Consider the following 19,592-nt stretch of genomic DNA (forward strand, 5'->3'; position numbering starts at 1 on the left):
GCACGCTACTTCGAAGTAGCGGCGCTGACTTCGAAATAGCGCCCATCACAGCTACACGTGTTGGGCGCTATTTTGAAGTTGAAATCGACGTTAGGTGGCGAGACGTCGAAGTCGCTAACCCCATGAGGGGATGGGAATAGTGCCCTACTTCGAAGTTGAACGTCGAAGTAGGGCACGTGTAGACTATCTGCGTCCCGCAACATCGAAATAGTGGGGTCCGCCATGGCGGCCATCAGCTGAGGGGTTGAGAGATGCTCTCTCTCCAGCTCCTGCGGGGCTCTATGGTCATCGTGTGCAGCAGCCCTTAGCCCAGGGCTTCTGGCTGCTGCTGCGACAGCTGGGGATCCATGCTGCATGCACAGGGTCTGCAACCAGTTGTCGGCTCTGTGGATCTTGTGTTGTTTAGTGCAACTGTGTCTGGGAGGGGCCCTTTAAGGGAGCGGCTTGCTGTTGAGTCCACCCTGTGACCCTGTCTGCAGCTGTTCCTGGCACCCTTATTTCGATGTGTGCTACTTTGGCGTGTAGACGTTCCCTTGCAGCGCCTATTTCGATGTGGTGCTGCCCAACGTCGAAGTTGAACGTCGACGTTGCCAGCCCTGGAGGACGTGTAGACGTTATTCATCGAAATAGACTATTTCGATGTCGCTACATCGAAATAAGCTATTTCATTGTAGCGTGCACGTGTAGACGTAGCCTAAGGGTTCTTTTTTTAAAGAAGGTACATAAAGAAAAGTAATTGTCCTATCTGCAAGTTTTACCATTTTTAATAAAAAAAATATTTTTGGCTAATCAAATCTTAAGCTTTCTCCCAGTAATTTTCAACAACAAACCAAAATCTGTCAAAACAGCATTTAATTTAATTTTATTAAAAACAGAGACTGACATATTTTCTTTAACATTGAGGCCAAATACTGAATTGCAGTGGCAACATTTAAAGGTCATGATAGAAGACTTATGAGGATAAGATGAGGGATTTGGGCTTGTTTAGTTTACAGAAGAGAAGACTTAGAGGTGATTTAATAACAGCCTTCAACTTCCTGAAGGGGAGCTCTAACAAGGAGGGTGAGAGACTGTTCTCAGTGGTGTCAGATGGGAGAACAAGGATTAGTGGCCTGAAGTTAAAGAAGGAGAGGTGTAGGTTAGATATTAAGAAAAACTACTTCACCAGGAGGGTGGTGAAGCATTGGAATGCATTGCCTAAAGAGGTAGTGTGTTCTCCATCCCTCGAGGTTTCTAAGTCCTGGCTTGAAAAGGTCCTGGCTGGGATGTCTTAGTGGGGATTGATCCTGGTTAAAGCAGGGGGCTGGACCAAATGACCTCCTGAGGCCCCTTCCACCCTGTGATTCTATAAAACAGACCTTGACAACCATATCATAGATGCATATTTTGCACTTCCAGGGAAACATTCTTTAAAATGATTCTTAATGGGACTCAGCACTAGCCCTGAAACAATCTTATGGTGGGAGGAGTGGAGGGTTCTCAGTACATGGTTCTCATTGTCTAGAAGATCTTTCACTGTTGAATCTCTTTGTAATTGAAGCTCTTTTTTATAATAAAAATTAAAAAGGGAGATGTATTACAGCACATATATTTTATGAAAGATTTTAGCATAAAACATCGTGTTGTCTCTGCTCAGTGAGAAATTGGCAGAATACTGGAACCATATAGTTATTTGTAAAATGTGTACTGGTGACTGTTATGCTAAACAACCCACATCATTATCTTCTTTTGAATGGTGAGTGAGGTAAGAGATTGAGGAGTCTCAGGATGCAATCAGAGCCATGAGTGGCACTGTCATGTGTGAATTTATGTATATAATAATTTTTTCTATTTGTAGTAACTTTTCTGCTAATTTCCAAACATGCCCTTGATAAAACACAGTTTGCTTCTAGCTTTAAACGTAATGGTCATTGTAAACTCACTCTTAATGTAACTCTTTTTCAATATAAGGACAGCCAAGAATTTTGAAAATGAAATTGAAACTGGACCATAATTGTGTAAAATTGTTTTTATATTTCTTAATTGTACAAATTACTAAAGAATGTCTGGGTAGAAAAAAGAAATAGCCTGGCTGCAATTGAAAGTGAAGTAACAGGTGAACAATAATCAATGATTTTTATATAAAATGGATTTTTAAATTTCATTTTGTTTTTTAAAAATCATCAGTAACAAACTTTATAATTTTAAAATAAAAATTACCACTGAATCCAGTGGGTTTTTTTGTGCTAGTACATGCCAGCACTGAGTACTGCCACTGAGGCAGCCCCAGCCAGGGGAATGGCTGGGAGTGGAGGACAGGGAGCCTGCTGAGTACTGTCTCCTTTCCCCCTACCCCCACCCCCAAAAAAAAGGGACTGGTTAAATCTAATCATAAACTTGCTGCATGTACACTTATAGTCTCATAAAAATGAATTAATGATTCTAGATTGTCAAGCCTAACTACCACCTCTTGCATGTTGAAAGTTCTGAGATGTCAATTTCTGTTTCTCAGCAGACAGACTGGATAGGATTGTTTTTGCTCAATGATTATGTGGTAGTGGACCCGGGCAAAGCACACAGAGGAGTTAGTGAAGATGTTGTCATATGGACAGAAATACAATATATTGGGAAAGGACAAAGGCAGCATACAAATGAACAGTGGAGTGGACTGGAAAGAAAAGGGAAAGCATTATTTAGCACACACAGAACATCCTATGTTCCCCACATTTTTGCCACAGGAAGAAAAAATTGTCATACAAGAGACCCTCTATGGGACTATTTTGAAGAAATTCATTCCTTGAGTACAAAGGAAAATGTGTCAAGTGTATGCAGTACAAGAAAATGATGAAAAGCCTTGTCAGGCCTGGCCTCAGAGCAAGGTGGTTGCCTTGGGCCCCACACCTTCAGGCCCTGTACGCCAATTGAATATTGCATCTTCTGTCTGGCCTCCATTGTCAGTGTGCTGTGCTGGGCCCCTCCCACTGGCCAGGTCTTCCTGTGGTGGCAGGCTGATGACCATCATGCTATTTTGCAGTTGAGGGGGTGGCTGTTGAGGGAGCTCTGCAAGCAGCTTGTGCCTTTGCTGCCAGCATGTGCTCAGCTTCCTGCCACAGGGTTTATGGGTCCCTGCATCTTTAAATGTGACTGGATGTAGGCAGCACAGAGCTCCACTGCCACTGGCCAGGGCGTCTCCGCACCCCAGCTGGTCAGCACCATGGAGGACTTCTCTTTTGAAAGAGCGACATGTGGAGCATCTAAACATGTTTTCTTGCAAAAGAGTCTTTTGAAAGAGGACGCTCTTCCTGATACAGGATGAGAGGAGTGCGTTCGAAAACTCTGCTGTGTTTCTTCAATTTCATTTTGAAAGGGCACAGTTGGTGTGTAGATGCTCCACACACATTTTTGAAAATGGGATGGATTTTCCAAAGGTACTTGCTAGTGTCATTGCAGCTCACTTGTTTAGTGTTCAAAGGGCCTGGACAATTTAAAAAAAAATGGACAGCCATCAGCCAGCAACTCAAGAGATTTCTGCAATTCCAAATGTGACACATTTATATAACATTTAAGATTTGTGTGTGTGCGTGCATGTGTGCATGTGTTTTTAGTTCTTATTTTTTCTGATGTACAACTCTTTCATCTGCAGCTGAACACAAATAATGAGCATTATAGACTATTCCCTAAATCAGTTAAAATCAAGTTAACAAAAAATTGCATAATGTATACTCCTTTAGATTATATAAAATGTTGTAGTGAGTTGTAAATTAACATGCAATAAAATTTACACTATTATTTAAGAAATATGTGAAGAAGTTTCAGTGGGAAACTTGACTTAAATCAATGATTATTTTTTGTGGTGATTTTTCTTGGTTCTGTATTGCTGATTGATTTAAATCAACCCTGACAAGGCATAATGTGAGGTGAAATATATGATCATCAACAAATAGTTAAGGAAAAGGGAAAAAATAGGAAATTGTTTAATTTTAAAATAATATGCTTAATAATGCATGTGTAATTCATGAAAGTGTACTCTAAATTTATGGCATGAACCTATTATATGTTAAATGACTGTTCAACCATTGGATCATCATTCACTGAGTTAGTTACCACTCAACAATGAGAAGACACAAGCTTGTAGTGAAAGTATCTTGAACTGACCACTCAGGTTGGACCAAGCAGTAACTTGATAATACCGAGCAGGTTTGGATATTTTGTTTTTGTTTATGTTCTTTTAGTCTACCTGCAAACCTCTTGACAAGAATTACAGTCAACGTTTAGCAATGATTACAATATATCAGCTCCATCAATGCCATTTTTATAACAACATGCCATAAGAATAATAATCAGAACAGGAAGAGTCTAAGTCTCTAGTGAACATGCAGTTACTAATTGTTTCCCCACAGATATTCTCCTAATGGAGAAAAATGTGATGGGATGACAGCTATGCTTTTCAGATCGGTCTATTTTCTTCTCTTAGACTCTTTTTAATATGTGAGTTAGTGTCTTAGTGCTCACTGACACGTAAAATCAAATTCACTGAAGAACATTTTGGAACATGCAATATACCTTGTGCTGATATTTTCAATCCATGGTTGCCAATCAAACTAAAAGATGTAAAAATAAAGAGCATAACAATCAAGAAATTGTTCAATAAACATTCATTTGCATCCTCTAAGGAAAAGAGAATTAAAGCCCTGAACTGCAAAACACACAGGTATAGAGTGTGTTCAGACTTGTATGAAAAAATTCAGCCAATATCACAAACATGCAGGTGAAATGAGACCCCTATGTAGTTTTTATTATTGTTATTATTTCCAAAACAAGTGTATGTTGGATTGGTTTTAAATAATTTAGAATTTAATTGCCAAAGTGTTATAGTTATTAATTAGTAATCAGTATTTATTCAGTTGTGTTCATTTGTTAATATTTTAGCCCATTGAAATTTATTTAACATTAACAAATATAATACAGTCTTCCCTACACAGAAGATCCCTTCACCCCAGTCTTTGGTGTTAGAAATTCAGTCTTGCTGATAGTCATGTATAACTATGAAGATGTTGGTAAACAAAAGTCTTATGCTTTAGAAATGTGTGCTCTAGTGCTTCAGCCTTATCACAGAGTTAGATAAATACCTCCTGCATTTTAAAACTACCTTAGAGGCCCCGTCCCATGTACATTTGGAAAAATAGGACCTAGAAAAGCAGGTGATGGAGTAGAACTGTCTATTAACAATGATGTAGACTATAATAATATTAGAGGTGATGGAATGGAAAGACAAACAGCGTTTGAGCCAAAATCACTTTGGGAAAGAAAGCTACTAGAGTCCCCTGACAGTATATTTTGGGTGAGCTACAAACTACCAGAATTCAGTCTGAACAGAGACTTCTTTAATGTTTATAATAAAGTAAATACTTCTGGGAGCTGCCTGATTATGGGAGACATTAACTTCCCAGATACAGATTGTAGGACAAATGCCAGTAATCTAACACAGCCCAGATTTTTTTTTATGTGATAGCTGACAAATTTCTTCATCAAATAGTTGCTCAACCAGCATGAAGAGGTATACTTTTTAGGCTGGTATTGGTGAAGACCTCACAGAAGACCTACGTGCTTGTAGAGAACAATCTTGGCTCCGGTGCTCCTCAGCTAAATCAGTTTAAAGTAAATTGAAGGATAAACAAAAACAGATTTGCAGCAAGGATCCTTCTTTTCAAAAGAGCTAACTTTAAAAATTTGAGGGAATTAGTTGCAGAAGTGAACTGGACTGAGGAAACCTAGAATGGTGATGTGATGAATGCTCAGAATTACTTTCAATCAAAGTTGCAGAAGATATCTGAAACTTCCATTCCTAGGAATGGGAAAAATATAGGGAAGGGTTAAAAACCAACTACCATTTCAAACAAGTAGTTAAGAGAAAGCAGAAAGTCTGCAAGGAATGGAACGCAGGAGGAAGCAGCAGAGAAATGTCCCTGTATGAGATAAGAAAGTCGGGATAAAGTGAGAACTGTCAAAAGTCAAGAAGAGTTGGACTTTGCCCAGGGAATTAACACCAATAGGTAAAGCGTTCAATAGCCATATAAATAGAGAAAGCAACAAAAGGAGTGGAACCACTAAGGACAGAGTCTTGGGTGGACATCATGGGCCAAAACCTAAACACATACTTTGCCTTAGTTTTTAATGGGGTTAATAAAAGAGCTTGGAGATAGTGGCAAGGTGGCTAATGGCAGTGGTAGTATATGGAGGTTGAAATTACCACATCCAATGTGTAAGACAAACTCAAACAATTTAATGGGACTCAATGAGTTGGGTCTGGATAATCTCCATCCAAGAATATTAAAGGAACTGGCACATGAAATTGCAAGCCTAGTCTTCTTTGAGAAGATAATGGAGATTTTTTTAGACAAAGGAAATGCAGTAGATTTAATGTACCTGGATTTCAGCAAGGTATTTGATACAGTTTCACATGGGAAATGATAACATTGACAAAGATGGGGATTAACATGAGTTTTGAAAGAAGGGGAAGGAACTGGCTAAAGAGATGGCTACAGGGGATCAAGCTGAAAGATGAATTGCCAGTTTGAAGGGAAGTTACAAGTGGAAATTCTCAGGGACTGGTCTTGAGATTGATATTTAATATTTTCATTGCTGAATTTGACGCAAAAATTGAGAGTGTGCTAACGATTTGCAGATGACACAAAGTTGGGAAGCACAGCCAACACAGGGGAGGGCAAGAATACCATACAAGAAAATCTGGATGATCTTGTAAACTGAAGTAATAGAAGTTGGATGTAATTTAATAGTGCAAAGTACAAGGGCATGCATTTAGGGACTAGCAACAGGAAGTTTTGCTACCAGAAGGGGGTTTATCAGTTGGAAGTCAGAGGCAAAGGGACCTGTGAGTACTGGTAGCTCACTGAATCACCATCAATGTGGTATGGCCAAGAAAAGGGCTAATCCAGTCATAACGTGCATCAGGAGAGGTATTTCTAGTAGAGACTAGGCAATGTTCATACCATTATACAAGGTACTGGTGAGACCTGACCTGGAATAGTGCGTGCAATTCTCATCTCCCATGTTTAAAAAAGATGAATTGAGACTGGAACAAGTGCAGAGAAGTGCTAGTAGAATGATCTGGGAAATGGAAAACCTTTCTTATGTTTCACTTGACTGGAAGAAGGATGAGGGAAATATGATTAATCTCTATAAATACATCTGAATGATAATACCAGGGAGGGGAAAAGAGTTATTTATGTTAAGTGTACATGTGGACACAAGAACAAAAGGTCATCAGTAAATTCATCCTTGAAATTACAGAGAGGTTTCTAGCCATCAGAAGAGTGAAATTCTAGACTAGTCTCTCAAGGGGAGCACATGGGAAAAAACTAACTAAAGACTGAGCTTAACGAGTTTACAGAGGGACTGACATGGTGCGATTGCCTGTGACAGCACTTGACCCATCATTTCTGCCAGTAGCAAAAATCCCCAATGGGTGGAGATGGGGTACTGGATAGGGAGAGCTGTGAGTTTACCTGGGAAAGAATCTTTATAGGATTGGCTTGGTGGCAACAATTTCCAGGTCTAAGCGATTGCCATAGCTGGAGTTGGAAAGCAATTCTCCCCCCAGGTCATACTGGCAGAGAAAGTAGCAATTTTTCATCTTCTGCAACATATGCACAGATCACTTGCAGGTTTACACTAGTGTAAATTGTTTAATTTTCTGTCATTTGACATCTTTAAAACATGTTTTGAGGACTTTAATAACTTAGGGGTCTATTTCAGTAGTGGGTAGGTGAGGTTCTGCAGCCTTGTAATGTGCAGGAGACGAAACTAGATGGTAATGGTGGTTTCTTCTGATCTTAAAGTCTGAGGCTATGAGAAACTATACTGACTCACTGTGTAGCTGCTTAGTATTGTAAACTAAAAAGCATTTCTCTCGTGGTTTGAAGGGGTAACCAAAATTTTTGTGCTGTGCAGTCTATATACCTCAGCTGCTTCTTATTCACATTCAGTTTGGGTTTTTGTGCCTTTATATATTACTTAATAGACTACACCTTTATATTTAGTAGTTTTGAGTTTACTGCTGTGTATGTCTTAAAATCAATCTTTAAACAACTACGACAAAATCTTACTTATTTTCTTTCATTATTCTGCTCTGCTTCCATTGATGACTCTAAACTTTTGACTCCAGACTGGCAATATGAGGGTAAGATGACAAACTGTAACTTCCTGAACATTGCTTGTCTGTTTTTCATTGTTTTTTCTCTTGAGAGCATCATTGAATTGCTGTTTCACGCTCTTTAATTAGTCCCTTTGGTTGCAACTAAATTCCAATCATATTTGTTTCTGTTATGAAACTTTAATTACAATTTATCCCTTTTAATCATTTCTTCATGTTCTTTGGTTTAAATTACCATTACATTGTTTTTGTCCTGAAGGGCTTCTGTTCCATAGTGGTCTCTACTCGTATATTTCAAGAAAGAAATAATGTAGGTTTATGGTGTAGCAAGTGAATTGTGTTGTGTTGTGATGTGTTAAAGGTTTAGTATGTGTATTGGTGAGATTAGAAGTAAAAGTATTGTAACAAATAGATCCAGTGCAGCAAATCATAAGGGGAAATTGTGAAATTTTCATGATGGGCCAGATCCTCAGATTATGTACTTTCTCAGGAAAATTCCCATATAATTCTGCTAGAGTTTGAATAAAGTTTAAACAAAGGCCATGTGTTTGGGCCCTTTATACCCCTGTAATTAGCTAACAATTATCTTGGCCTTTTCTAGCTTCTACAACCACTATATTAGTGTGATAGTTTTTTAGAATAAAATGTATGAAACATATTGTGCAGCTAGAAATAAATTCTGGGTTTTTTTTGTATTTATAGACTGCAAGTTGGCCAGGGCAGGTCCTCCAGCCACAATAGTTCCTATTGATGAAGAAAGCCGAAATGGTAAGTGTGCCACTGCTTTCTAAAAGACTGTACTAATATTTGCTGTACTCTTCAGTCAATAGACACCACCATTAAGACATTAACTCTGGAGGAATATACTCATTTTGAAATGCTGACCACAGTAATAGGGATTAAAATGTTAGGCTCTGGAAATACCACAAATAATGCTTTTCATGTGTAGTTTTAAAGCACCAAAATAAAAATAATCAAAACTTTCAATTTATTCCATTATTTCTTTAAATTATGTACATTTTAACTTGTTTCTGGGTGCTAAATAATCTATGCACAGTGTATTTGGTATTAAGATACAGACTCCCTTTTTAGGATTAACAAAAAGTAAGTACACCTGGTCACTTACTAATAGCCAAATGATTTTTGAGTAATTGATTTTGATTTTAATGAGGGAAAAATGCTTGTTAGTCTCAGATATTCAGTAGCAAAATATATACATAAATTATGGCTATGTCTACACTACAGAGATCTTTCAAAAGAAGCCCTTCCAGAAGATCTCTTCTGAAATAACTCTTTTGAAAAAGTGCATCCACACACAAAAAAGTGAATCAAAAGAGCAACCTGCTCTTTCAAATGAGAGCATCCACACAGCCCCTGCTCTTTCAAAGAACAAAGCAGGGATTGAAAAATTTAGTCCCCCTAAGGACTGCTCTTTCGGGGAAAAAAGGGCCTGCAGAGTGTCTACACGTTTTCTTTTGATAGAAGCTTTCAAAAAAGGGACGCTTTTCCTGAAACGGGAAAGGAAGAGCGATTTTGAAAGGAGCACCACATTCTTTCAATTTACTTTCGAAAACATGCTTTTTGTATGTAAAAACAACAAGAAGTCCTGTGGCACCTTATAGATTAAGATATAAGGTGCCACAGGACTACTTCTTGTTTTTGAAGATACAGACTAACGTGGCTACCTCTCTAATTTTTGTGCGTAGATGCTCTGTGGGATCTTTTAAAAGAGCACCCTTCTTTCAAAAAATCTTTTAAAGGTACTTGCTAGTGTAGATGCAACCTATGGTTTGCACCACTGTGTTTTTTGTGATTGCTAATCTGTTACCTTGTACTACGTTGGCTGATATAATTTAGAAACCAATAACCTGGCAGTTTGTTCTGTTGTTAAAGTTAAGTATGGCAATCCTAAATGCCCTGTATCTTTGATTTAGTGTTTGTACTGATTTCTTTCATCATCAAAATAAATGAGTGAGAATACTTGATAGAATGTATAGTACAGTAGTTCAAAATTCTTCTCAGTTATCACCGATTTTCCCCAAGTGCGATAAACCAGTCTTTTTTAATTGACAATACAAAAACAGTAAATGGGCCTGCTGCTGGATTGGCGTCATTATGCTTGTTATTCTTTTTATCCTCCAGTATGGTGATTATTTCAGTTACCCTCTACAGGTCAGTTTCAAGAAATACCTTTCAATTATGATATGATGGAAATGTGAGTATTTTCTTCTGAAACTGCAGTAAGCACAAGGGAACTCTAATGAGAAGTAAAGCATTCAGAATACCTGTGTGACTTAGGAATCACATCTCTCTGACTTAGAAAATGTACCTTATGTTCCTTAGGCACTTGAAATCTGAGCTCACAGTTGTGTGCATTTGGCCAAGATTTTCAATTGGGAATAGTTATTTTCATTGTTTTGGGTTCTGACTGCTCAGGTTGAGTCGCTTTTCAGAGACTTGAGCATCCAAAATTACTAGTCAGTCTTAGAAATCTTGTGAAACTTTGTTAAAGGTTTTGCATGAATGGATTTTAACAGTTTATTTTTCCCCTCTGTGTGCGCTAACTTTCTTGTGGTTGCTCCCACTGAAGCTCAGAAAGACTGGTCTGTGGAAAATTGCAGTAGTAATCATATTTATGTAGATAGTGGGGCGACAGCTGCAATTCTAGCAGCAGTTTCTGTGAGTGGTGCCTGTAGAGTCAAAGCAGTTATATTGTGCTTTTTCTGTTTGCATTGTTGAATGTCTACTAAAAATAACTAACCAACTCAATATTAATACTTTATTCAGTAGATAGTATTATATTTCTATCATGTAAAACAAAATTATGTTATACATTTATAAATCTAATTATTTGCTTTTCTTTCATAGTGTTTATACAAAATTAACTTGATTCTATACCTTAAAATTCTTGTGGAGGTAGAAGTTTCCTACTGAAATATAGATGTATAAAATCTTCTATAACATCCAAGAATGCTTAAATATTCTGAAGCAATAATTTGGTACAATTTGTTTTGCTTTATATCAATATCTCAAAAAAGTCAGTTTTTGCTGCATTTTTCTTTGGTTAATTCATGGCTGAAGAGCTCTCTATTAATAAGTTGGCTGTTAATGACTGAACAAATTTCACCAAATAAATTATCAAACACTTTAGTCTGCAAGGAACAGTAAATGCTATCATGACTTACCACTTTTTATTTGTCTGAAGTTAGGGCTCAGTTAAATATCTAAGGAGTTGTGATTTTAAAATAAAAATGTAATAAGCTCAATAAGCACAACTGAACATATATATTCATTTAAAATATTTAAAGAATAGTGCACAAGTCAAGGGTATCCTAATTAAATTTAGTAAGTTTATTTCTGGATTTGTTTTTAAACTGCTTGATACAATGTTTACAATAACTTGGGTACAATTTTCAATATTTACATGTAACATCAAGAAAGGTACACACACAGTTTCTGATGAGGAATTGTTTTCTCCATTGTTTCCACGGTGAATTTATATCACATCTGCAGTTGTTTGCTTTGTCCTTCCATGTGTCACTAAATGCTGTTATAAATCATCATTTGTTCAGTACAAGTTATATCACAAATCTAAATTACAATTCAAATAGATATTTATGTAAAGAAAACATAATGTCCATAAAGGTCAAAGAAGTGCTGTTTCACCGCATCTTCCAGGTATTCTCCCAGGGGGTTGAATATTCCCTTGGGTATCCTGCTGATCCAGGAGGATGCAAGTTATATACCTCTGCCTAATAAGTATGCCTCACCAAATGCAGAGAGGTTTAATGGCTTGCTCATGCTTTTACAGAGTATCAGAACACTGGTTATAGGGACTTGTTTGAGGCCAGCTCCCAGCAGGGTCTATTTTTAGCAGCAAGCCAAAGATTCCTGCTTATGTATACAGAAATCCTTCAACTCTTTGCCTTAGATAGGCATGCTATTTAAGGCTTAAAGAAATCAGGAAATGCGGTAGATTCTTCCAATCAGGACCTCTGTAAATGGGTCATCCAGTGGTGCTTGAAACTATAGCGGGTCAGAGGTTGTTGTTGCCATATAAGCAAAGATGTTGGGTGGCAATTTAAACATGGCAGTCACCCAGTAGCCAGCAGACCTAAGTTTCTAATCCATGACGCCTAATGAAATGAAAGCCAGTATTAATTCTGGACTCCCGTTCACATTAGTCAATAACGACACTTCTCAGCAGAACAGCATCAGATTCTTGAACTTGTCAGTAGTGAATCTGAATGTTGGGCACAAATAAATCCAGTGCAAGTCAGTGAATTGTCATCATATTCGTGCCCCAGGAGATAGGAGAAGCAGCAATAATGGGAGAATGTGGTTCTCTTCTGGACCTGGGACTCAAGAAGAAGTGATACTAAGGAGCATTACTGTCCTCCTCCATTGCTCAGGATGTACAAAATCAGGCAGCGGAATGACATTATTTAGCCCTTTGGTTCCTAGATCTTAGAGTATTTTGGCAGTAAATAAGAGTGCCACTAGCATGACACTTCTCACGATGTTCAGTTCAGATGAATCCACTTACCAGGATTCATAGTGCTCCTGAGTGTTCAAGACAGCATCAGGTTTTGTTTTCCAAATATTTACAGCTTCCCACATGTGCCTCTTGGAGAAATATGATTATTTTGGATGAGTGTCTCAAAATGAGCTGAAAACAAATTCACAGAACTCCCTTTTTTAATGGTACATAGCCCATTTAAGTAGTGTTACCCTCTCTACTCTCATTGCCCATATGAGTTGTTAGAATTTTACATGGGTACTTAGAGGGATTCAGGGGTAGGGCCTGAGGATAGTAGAAAATGAGACATCCCATAGACTAATGGAGTCTCTTACCTTCTCTTAAATTTCTCTGCAATTCTGCATTGATTCAGACTATAGTTTTGGGACACTTTATGGAGCAACTGCAAGACCAGTGTTCAGTTTTTTTGGGTCAAGTGACCTGAATGGCTGTAGATACTCTTTACTTATGTTTTGTTTAGTCAACAAAAAGAAAAGGAAAGTAATTTCACAGGTACCTGAATGTAGCCTTTAAACTCTCCTTCAAAGTCTTGAGGCCATGATTGTTCTAGAAGTTATTTGGGTTTATTATTGTAATTCTCAATAGGCTTTGAGCAAGAGTGAATTTTTATAAAGTAATTTCTGCAAACTACACAGGGTAACTTTAAATCTAATCTATATGCATGTAACAAGTTGTCATATACTTTTTCAGAGTCCTGATGATGTTGGGAATGCAAGCCTTTAGAAACCTACTAAAATGAAAGTGAATAAAAAATGGGAATTTGTGTTGCCTAATGAACCTGGAAAACCTGCAGATACACATTTAACTTTTTCTTTTGCACCATACACAAACCTACTAACTAACTAGAAACATTTGCAAGTAGCAAGCCATGAGCTAGATAGCAAGCAACCATGCATGCATGCTGGATGTTGCTTCTCCAGTAGAGGAAGTTACACATGGCACAAATATGGAAACATTTTCAAATCAGTTAAAGGCTGGAAAAAGAAAAACTATTTCAAATCCTGTATGTCCAAAGAAAAATATATATTCTTGGGTTTCATTTTAAACCTCATTACTATCTTCTAGGCAATTAAATATCTGGTATGTATTCAGCCTATGTATTATATATTCAATAATTGCTTATTACCTTGCTGTATCTTTATATAATGTAATTTGAATTGCAGCCATAATAATCTCTTTAACCTAAAAGATTGTTTTTAAAATACAGAATTATATGAAAATGCAGTTATTTGGCTATATCAAGCTGTTTTCTCTTCAGTGTTTGGTGCATGATATATATTTAAGTCTGTAACTAACTTCATGGTCAACATGATTTGCTTGGATGGTTGCCCAATACCTTTATCCACTGACAAGCTTAGTTATTCAGTCCTTCGTTTTGTACTTTGAAGTAGCTTCCCAAGAAAATAAAAATAAATAATAAAAGGACACCTATGCACTATTTTCAGGCTTTTTTCTTCATTAAAATTAGCTGCTGAGAAAAATAAGACCTCAAATCTCACTGCCAACAGTGAGACAAATATAAATGACATGATAAATCATAACAAGAACTGTACTGTTTCAGTGCAATTGTGGAGAAGTCAGTTTCCAGGAATATTGACAATTAGATTTCAAATTGGTGAAAAAGGGTTCTTGTTGAGGAAGGGGAGGTTGGGGTAAGTGGGTTGATACCTAATGCTGCTCCTAAAGTTAACAACAATACAAATGCTTTTCCCCCACTATTTTTTTAGAAAGGTGCTGGTACTCACCCTATACTAGGGGGCAGGGAAGCCACACAGCCCCATGGCTGGAGTGTGGAGATCTGCAGGCAGTCCCAGGTGCAGGAACCCCAGATGGGGTGGAACATTGATGTGAAGGTGCCAGTATGCAGCACCAGCATGTACACCAGAATAAAAGCTCTGGACAATTCCATGAATAACAGGAAATGTAGCCTCTAGCAGATTTATTTTTTATAGTTGACTGACTCTAATAGTAACTATTTTGTCAGTTATGTGTATAAGGTATTAGTGCTCAACCTATGAGACTGTCTCAACAAACAGCACAGAATTTGTTGTATGATTCTTTTAAAAACATTTTTCAACAAGTTTAAATTTCCTGGTAAAAATCTCTGAAGTGAAAATGTGTCTCCATAGAATTGACTATTTCATTAGCATGTGTAAATAATAGCCTGTTTGGATTACTTTAGTACAAGTGACGAACATACAATTTATTGTAGTTGAAAAATACTTAGTGACCACATAAAATATTTGCCTACATATTAATTGTTCAGCCATAAAATCCAAGTGTGGGTGTTTAAAATACATATGAAGTAACTAAGAAGAAAGGTCTGCAGGGTCTTGATACGTAAGGATTCAATGTAATTGCATTATTGCAATATATACAAGGGAGCGGTAAGGTCCAATAGGAGAATGCAAGCAAGAAATTCATGTGTTCAGTGGCTTTTGCTTACATTTACTCCTCCGTGGTTTTGATTCAGTAGCTCATTCTCTGTGTTTACATGTCTGCAAAATGAGGATAATATTGGTGAATTCAACTAGCATGGAACCAGGGCTGCTGATGGCAAATTTAAAGGGCCCAAGGCTTCTAGAGTGAATGCTGCTGCAATAGTAGAAGTAGGAAGGAGCTCCCTGCCACTTTTTAAATCATGGAAGCAGCATTGTGTCATGTGGCAGCAGCTGGTGATGGGAGGGAATGGGCACACAGGGCTCCCTGCCAGTTTTATATTTCAGTGATATTAATTGCTGACTGGGCCAGCAGCAGTGTGGTACGCCACGGCTGCTGAGTGGTGGTGCTGGGGAGAGATGCTACACCTTTCCTAGGGACTTAGCAATTCTGTCCGTAGCTCTGCAAAGAACTACTGTGACAGCAGTAAGTTTTATGTTACTGGGACTGGTTTCCCTTTCCCTGAGCACTGGACTTTTCATTCCCATTGTATCTCTGCACCGTTCTCACCTTCCCACTCTCTCAGCAAAACCATATGACAAGGGGAGTGTTCTGTGTTCTAGTATGTCTTCATCTATGTGGAACAATTTTTTTTTATTAATTTGTACTTGGTTTTGGCAGTGCCTATAGTATAGCAGGAACTTGCATTTAAATGACCCAACCTTGAGATGATATCCAGACAAAAATGATTCTGATAAATTTAATAAAAGCACTTTCTTAGATACTCATCTAAATTGACTTGCCATTACCTTAGAGCTTCTGCCATCAACATAAAAATATGGAGGAAAATTTTTGTGAATACATTTATTTTTCATTGAGAGGAAAAGAAATTGTATTTTTACATATTTCTACACATGCATTCTATGGGTGTTATATATTTTTTTTCCTTAACAGTTGTATGTGAAGTGAACTTTGTCTTCCCAGAACTAAAGTTTGAGGGTTCTAAAGAAACGATGTTGAGTTATGGTAAATCACAATACACAGTACAAAATTTTACCTGAGCCCTTTGCATTTTTTCTGTGAATATAGCTAATGAACAGTTAATTTGTGAGACTTCTATGCTTGTGTCTTAGGAATGTCTTGATTTAAATTGGAGGAAGATTTGTACTGTTTCTGATGTGAATGTATCCCGGTGTGTGTTGTGGGGAGGGCATTTACACTTTACCCTGTGTGCCAATCATCAAAGGACAGGCCCACCTAGAGGAGAGGCAAAGGGAGCAACTCCTCCAGGACCTGGCAATTCAAAAAGGCTTGGGACTTCCAGGAGCTGCTGCTGCAGAAGAGGTCCAAGCCTTTTCTTTTAAATCATTGCTGGAGCAGTGGATGGAGCCTGGCAGGTCTGTTGTGTTCCCCTCCCACTCCACCACCAAAGGATCTGAGATGTTACGGTCCCTGGCTATGGAGCATTAGCTCTACAGTGCTGTTGCCACTCAGGCTTTTAGTTCAGAAGTTCCCTTGTTTGATCCTCAGTGTGTCAGCCAAGCCATCTGCTTTCACCCAAGTACCAACAACAGTGATCACCTCTGCACTCTCCCAGTGCATTCTACCAGAAAAAAAGTCTCCATTTTAAATTAAAAATGCAAATAGATCAGTTACCTAAACTCTTGCAGTCCCTTAAAAATGGTTTTACCACTGCAGGGACTACTGATGATGATTTTGCTCATAAACATAGCAGGAATAGGGGTGTTGCCCAGTATCCCGGATGCCTCCCCATGCACCATAGCCTTTGCTGCTGGCCTATGCTCAGGTACCCAGCTGCTGTTCTGCCTCAATCCCCACCTCTCCCCACTCTTGCTCCACCCCTGCTGTGCCACTTCTCCACCCCTGCTTTATGCCCACCCCTCCTCTTTCTCCAACTGAGGAGACCTGGGGATCGAGTGGGGCTGGGGAGCCAGCAGCAGGGATCCACTCCCCCCCTCACTCATGGCAGCATTGGGGAAAAGAAGTGGGACAAGATGGCCCTGCTGCTTTGCTCCCCTAGTTATCGCCTCATTCTTTTGTCCACTCCAACAGAACTGTGTGGCCAGGACAGCAAAGCCGTCATGCTCCGCTTCTTCCCCCTGCCATTGCTGGTGAGAGCAGGGGCTGGCTGGCCTACTGCCAGTGCTGCATCCAGGTTCCTGGCCTGGGGAGCTCTGCTTCTAGCCCCATGTCCTAGTTCCCAACTGCTGGTCCCACACACCAGAGCTTTTCTCCTAGCTTCAACTGCAGGGCATGGATAAGGTGCAGTGTCAGCACACTCAGGCTTTAAAGTGTTCCTGAGCCACTGGTTATATAATCAACCTATAAATTTAGAATTCAGTTCTTGGTTAATATTCCTTCCATAATGCTGTGCTTCATGCCCTAAATCTCACATTTTCAAATGAAGTAATAAAAAAATAGGAAGGGAGAATAGTTCACAATCAAATTCCAGACAAGAAGTTCAACTGGGTGTTATGACTTTAAAATGTATCAATAATTTAAAGACTAAGGAAGGAATTTAAGAAAACGGTGGAACTGTGTGGTCAAAGGCCAACGCTATTGTAAACCACAGTAGCAAATTTTAGTTAAACCGTAGAAAACATGTAAATGCAGAGGAGAAAAAATATTCCTAACAGCCTTAACTCTGAAACCTGTCATCACCTTTCTGTGCACTCCACATAATATTACAAAACACTGTCAATGACAGTTAAACCCTATTAGCATCTATTTCTTCATTCTGCTTACCTATTGAGACAGGCAACTTGTTGCCCCTCATCAGCATAGGTGAACCAGCAGTAGCAATGTGGAGATAAAGGATCTAGGGTTTGGGCAGAATAGTTTTTGGGAAGAAACTGAGATGCCAACTAAGCATGTGGAGGAGGTTTGAAATGATCTCCCTCTGACATCATTAGTGCTCTTATTAATGAAGCCAGAGTAAGAAAATAAGGGTGTTCAGTGTTTTTTGTTGTGTTTTTTTTTTTTTTTTTTTTTTTGGTTTACACTAAGGACAGTGTGCAAACTTTGTATTAGACTGTGGGCACTGTTGCAGCTCCACTTGCAAGCAGGAGTTGGGCTGGAAACAAGTTCTAGACAGAAACTTGTAATACACATCCAAAGTGTTTTGGCTGCGCCCCATGCAGGCCAGAGGAGGAGCTCCATGGTGACTGGGCCAGACCCCATGCTGGCTGGGGGAGGGGTTGGGGCTGGCAGGTTGGGGTTCTCCATTGGGTGTGGGCTGGGCTGGGCTGGGCTGGGCCCTGTGCTGGCTGGGAGAGAGGCTGGTGTGGGAATGATGGCGTGGAGTCTCCACTGGGGAGTGGGCTGGGCCAGGACCTGTGCGGGCTGGGGGAGAGGCTCCACAGGGAGCTGGGCCAGGGGCTGGGGCTGGTGCGGTGTGGGGGAAGGGGCAATATATTGAAGGGCTGGGCTGGACCCTGCACTAGGTGGGGAGGGGCTGGTCTAGTGTGAGGGGGTTCTGTTGGGGTGCTAGGCCAGGCCCCACACTGGCTGTGGTGTTACCCACACAAATTACTTTATACCTTCCACACCCAGGGACACACACATACCCTTATCCAATCCATAGGACTCAAGGTGTGACCCTGTTAATTTAAACTCCCACCCTAACCCAGTTCCTAGGGCTCAGGGCATAATTCCCTGTGGGTCTGTAGGATTGCCACTGAAAAAGAATTACACAGTAATATTCTTATTCTCTATTTACTTACAACTACAAAGAAGACAGAATACATGCTAAGCACACAGTATCATGCTCACCAATCCTGATAAGGCAGGCAGACTTACCCTGTGGGGACAGACAAAGTCACTCGCTGGGCGCTGGTTTTTGCACCTTAGAGTCTGGCAGTGCTGGTCTTTGGGGGGTGAGTTGTCCTTCAGGTGTTCATTCTTCTATCTTTTCTGCTTGATGTTCTTTCTTTTCCTTTCTGCTTTTTCCTTCTTGGACTCCAGTTTAAGTAGTGAAACTTGAATCCCACTTAGCTATAGCCAGACCAATTATTTTAGTATAATTTTACTAATCAATCATAACATAACATACTGTAACAGAATTACCTAACCAATCATAACCCAACACCTTAACTGGTTTACGCTTAGCAAAATTAATTATACAGCAGACAGGAGCAATTACAAACCAGACAGAGATTATAGAGAAAACAGTAGACAAGTGAGGACAATCATCATAGAATGGTGATTCTGTGACCTTAGCTATTGATAAGTCATTGCTTGCAGACAAAATGTTGTTGACTAAGTTTTCTTTGCCCATGTTGAGATCTGTTTCTTTATCTGGTAACAGAGGGTGGCATTAGGATGTGGTCATCTTCTTAACAGCCTGAAGTGACGCTATTGTACTGAAATGTAGATGGAATGTAGTATGTGACCTGTAGTTTCACAGTTAATGACGGCAGCTTTTTATTCTGTCTGCAGAAGAGCTGTAGGCCTATCAGCTTGGCTAGAGAGGAACCATGTTGGTTATACTGCTACTGTGAG

The 19,592-nt window shown here is 39.2% G+C and overlaps 1 protein-coding gene across 1 annotated transcript in view; it reads left to right on the forward strand.

The window, feature by feature from the left end:
• The window catches only part of PCDH15 (protocadherin related 15), a 695,579-nt gene that overhangs the window by 86,764 nt on the left and 589,223 nt on the right, over positions 1-19,592 (forward strand). The window contains exon 2 of the mRNA XM_074999591.1: positions 8,855-8,920. Within this exon, the coding sequence (XP_074855692.1) occupies positions 8,855-8,920 (66 nt within the window). The remainder of the gene's footprint in view (positions 1-8,854; positions 8,921-19,592) is intronic.

This window comes from Carettochelys insculpta, chromosome 7 (assembly GCF_033958435.1).
Source record: "Carettochelys insculpta isolate YL-2023 chromosome 7, ASM3395843v1, whole genome shotgun sequence".
In the NCBI taxonomy this organism is placed as follows: Eukaryota; Metazoa; Chordata; order Testudines; family Carettochelyidae; genus Carettochelys; species Carettochelys insculpta.